The following is a 3,161-nucleotide window of genomic DNA, read 5'->3' on the forward strand; positions in this document are numbered from 1 at the left end:
CTCTGTGCTACCAGACTTACCCAAGTACTTCTAGGGTGAAGACATTGTCTTGCCCCTTAAAGCGTCCCATGGTAACCTACTATAATTGATCCGTCCATTTAACACTGCAACTGACATAGCCAGGAGAAATGTTCCAGAAATGAATGCACAGATGTTTTTTCCCTGCCGAGAGTTGATTGAGTCTACCAGAATCTCCAGTTCACTTCTGTGTTGTGTCATGGCAGCCGTTATGAAAACAGACCGTCTCAGAGAGAATCCATTGCTTCTCAGACCTGAATGCATTCTGTGTGACTATAGGCTGTTCCTGTGATGATGTTATGTGACATTGCTGTTTCTCTTCCCCTCGCCACTTTGCCTTCCTGATAACCTCTTCTCATGTGCGTTCTTTAGGAAAAGACCAGTGCCCTCAGTCTGAGCAACGTTGCTGGAGTGTTCTACATCCTTGTCGGGGGCCTTGGCTTGGCCATGCTGGTGGCTTTGATTGAGTTCTGTTACAAGTCAAGGGCCGAGGCGAAGCGAATGAAGGTGGCAAAGAATGCACAGAATATTAACCCATCTTCCTCTCAGAATTCACAGAATTTTGCAACTTATAAGGAAGGTTACAACGTATATGGCATCGAAAGTGTTAAGATTTAGGGGGTAGGAACGAGGCTCTAATACAACCTTCTCAGTGCACGTTTTAGCTTTCTTGTCGCGTCCTTAAGCTCTTTTAAATGAGGAAGGTGGCCAGTGGATCGTCCTGTATGTCCTGTTGCTGTTCTTCCGTGTTCCTGCTCAGTGACTAACCAGCAGCCCAACTGTCCATTTTCCTCTTTAATGACACGGTAGCTTGGGGGGATGTGGGCAGATCCCCGCTGTAATTGTGCTTTATTATTTGTAGTTCAGTTTGGCGCTATCTGCTTTCGTTTGCTGCAAGCTTTCAGATAGAAGTAAACTTTTCAAAAGCAGCACCACCTTTCCTCTGGATACATTTGAAAACCTTAACATATGCTTTCTTTTTCTTTCTTTCCCTCCCACCTCTCATTTAAGATGACCTTGAATGACGCCATGAGGAGCGAGGAGAGGCTGTCAGTTACAGGAAGTACTGGAGGAAATGGACGTGTTATGACTCCAGGATTTCCAAAAGCAATGCATGCTGTCCCTTACGTGAGTCCTGGCATGAGAATGAATGTCAGTGTGACTGATATCTCGTGATTGATAAGAACCTTTTGAGTGCCTTACACAATGGTTTTCTTGTGTGTTTATTGACAAAGTGGTGAGAGGCATCCAGTATCTTGAAGACTTTTCTTTCAGCCAAGAATTCTTAAATATGTGGAATTCATCTTGAGTTGTAAGGAATGGTCACCTAAAAACACAACATCCTTTTCTACTCCAGTTCCAGACGAAGCTTGGTGGACATGCACAGCTACCATGGAAGTACTCTAATTTCACTGACGTCTTTGTACAGACAACAAATCCGTTTCTGCAGCCACTATTGTTAGTCTCTTGATTCATAATGACTTAAGCACACTTGACATCAACTGCATCAAGATGTGACATGTTTTATAAGAAAAAGAAAAAAAGAACATTTAAACTTAAAAAAATATTTTTAGGTATTTTCACAAACAAACTGGCTTTTCAATAAATTTGCTTCCATATTGGTTGAATAAGACAACAACGATTAAACTGAGTGGGACGTGATTATAAAGGCGTTAGGTATCAGTTACATATTTTTCAAAGCCAAATATGTACATGTTAAGGAAAGAAAAACAAAGAGAAGATTCAAATCTTGTAGTAATTTAATATTGTTATTAAAACTTTAATGTATCCGATTCTTTAACATTTGGTGTTAATGTAAAATTACTTGGCAGTGCTTGACATTTGAAATAAACACTTTTCTATTGTTTTATTTGCAAGTGGTCCAATTAATTTTGCTTAGCTACAGTTTGGTCATCAATCGAGTTCAAAGACACTATTAAATTGTTAGGTTCCCAGAGAAATTTGCCCCCTTTTAAGAAGGCCGGGTGGTCCTTAAAGTATAAACTTGTCCCCAGATAAAATCTGAACCTGTTTTTAAGTATGTCTTATCATATGTAAAGAAATATTTAGCATAAAGCATTTAATCTCTGTAGGTAAATGCTAATAGATTTTAAAAACTAATATTAAAAACAAATATCAGAGTATGTGAGGTTCTGTTTTAAAGTGTTTGAGCTGACAGAGAGAAGTATTAGTTGTAAATGAAGTTAGAGATGCCCTGAAAGTAGATAGATGCCCATTGATCAAATTCCGTAAACTAAATCTGAGTTTTTGCTTTTAAAGTTGTAAGAGCTGTCATAAATCTTACATATTATGAAAACTTTAAGCACTTTTGAGTCAGCTGCAATATAGTTTCTTCCCATTGCCATCAATATAAACAACCCTAATATATATATTTTTTATACTTATTCCTCAGGTGGAATGGCTATTTTAAAATGCCCAGTGTGGATAAAACACACTTCTGTGACTTTTGACTAAAGAACTTATATTCCTCTAGTTAAGAAATTTAAAGGAGCTATCTTTCCCTTCATAAAAGACCATTTATTTCCACTGAAGCTCTCTAAAATAAAATTAATTTAAGGTTTTAAATGATTATTAACATTCAATAGTTATTTTTAATATTTTTATTCTTGCTATTTCTGCAAGTACGCCTTTGTGTAGCACTTGGTATTTTACTGAGTGCCTTGAAAACATTCTTATTTATTATATATCACAGAAGGGAAAGAGAAATGTAGGGTCTAATAGCAACCACTTGCATGGACCATGGTGCCATGAGGTATCATGATGTTCTTCCCTAAATTTAGCTGTCCCTAATCACAAATTCCAAGATAATACAATATAATTTTAGTGCATTTCTCCTCATCAGGAATGTTGGAGGTGCATTTTAAGTTTAAATCAGTCATCAATGCTAGAATGACCAAATTGCAGACTAATTGTTTTCCGTATTATACTTAAAATGAGTTTTTAAAAATGAAAAAGATGACTATATACAATCAATGCTATTTATTGTACCTCTGGGCCTACTCTTCTAAAAATTGTAGCTTATCAATTTTTCTCTGTCAAGCTTGAACTAATGTAAATACTTGAAATAATGTAAAGTTATATTTTCATGTTTTTATAGATACAACATGACAAGAATACATAAT

At 36.6% G+C, this 3,161-nt stretch overlaps 1 protein-coding gene across 6 annotated transcripts in view; it reads left to right on the forward strand.

The window, feature by feature from the left end:
• The window catches only part of GRIA2 (glutamate ionotropic receptor AMPA type subunit 2), a 168,593-nt gene extending 166,705 nt beyond the window's left edge, over positions 1-1,888 (forward strand). For 3 of the 6 annotated variants that reach the window (XM_036853492.1, XM_036853493.1, XM_036853496.1), the window contains 3 exons: positions 391-525; positions 1,030-1,146; positions 1,376-1,888. In XM_036853492.1, coding sequence (XP_036709387.1) covers positions 391-525; positions 1,030-1,146; positions 1,376-1,489 — 366 coding nt within the window. In that variant the 3' untranslated portion in view covers positions 1,490-1,888. Of the gene's footprint in view, positions 1-390; positions 640-1,029 lie in introns of all 6 variants that reach the window. The other 3 variants (XM_036853494.1, XM_036853495.1, XM_036853499.1) reach the window with 2 other exon arrangements.
• The last annotated feature ends 1,273 nt before the right edge of the window (positions 1,889-3,161 follow it).

The sequence above is a fragment of the Balaenoptera musculus genome, chromosome 5, assembly GCF_009873245.2.
Source record: "Balaenoptera musculus isolate JJ_BM4_2016_0621 chromosome 5, mBalMus1.pri.v3, whole genome shotgun sequence".
Taxonomy (NCBI): Eukaryota; Metazoa; Chordata; class Mammalia; order Artiodactyla; family Balaenopteridae; genus Balaenoptera; species Balaenoptera musculus.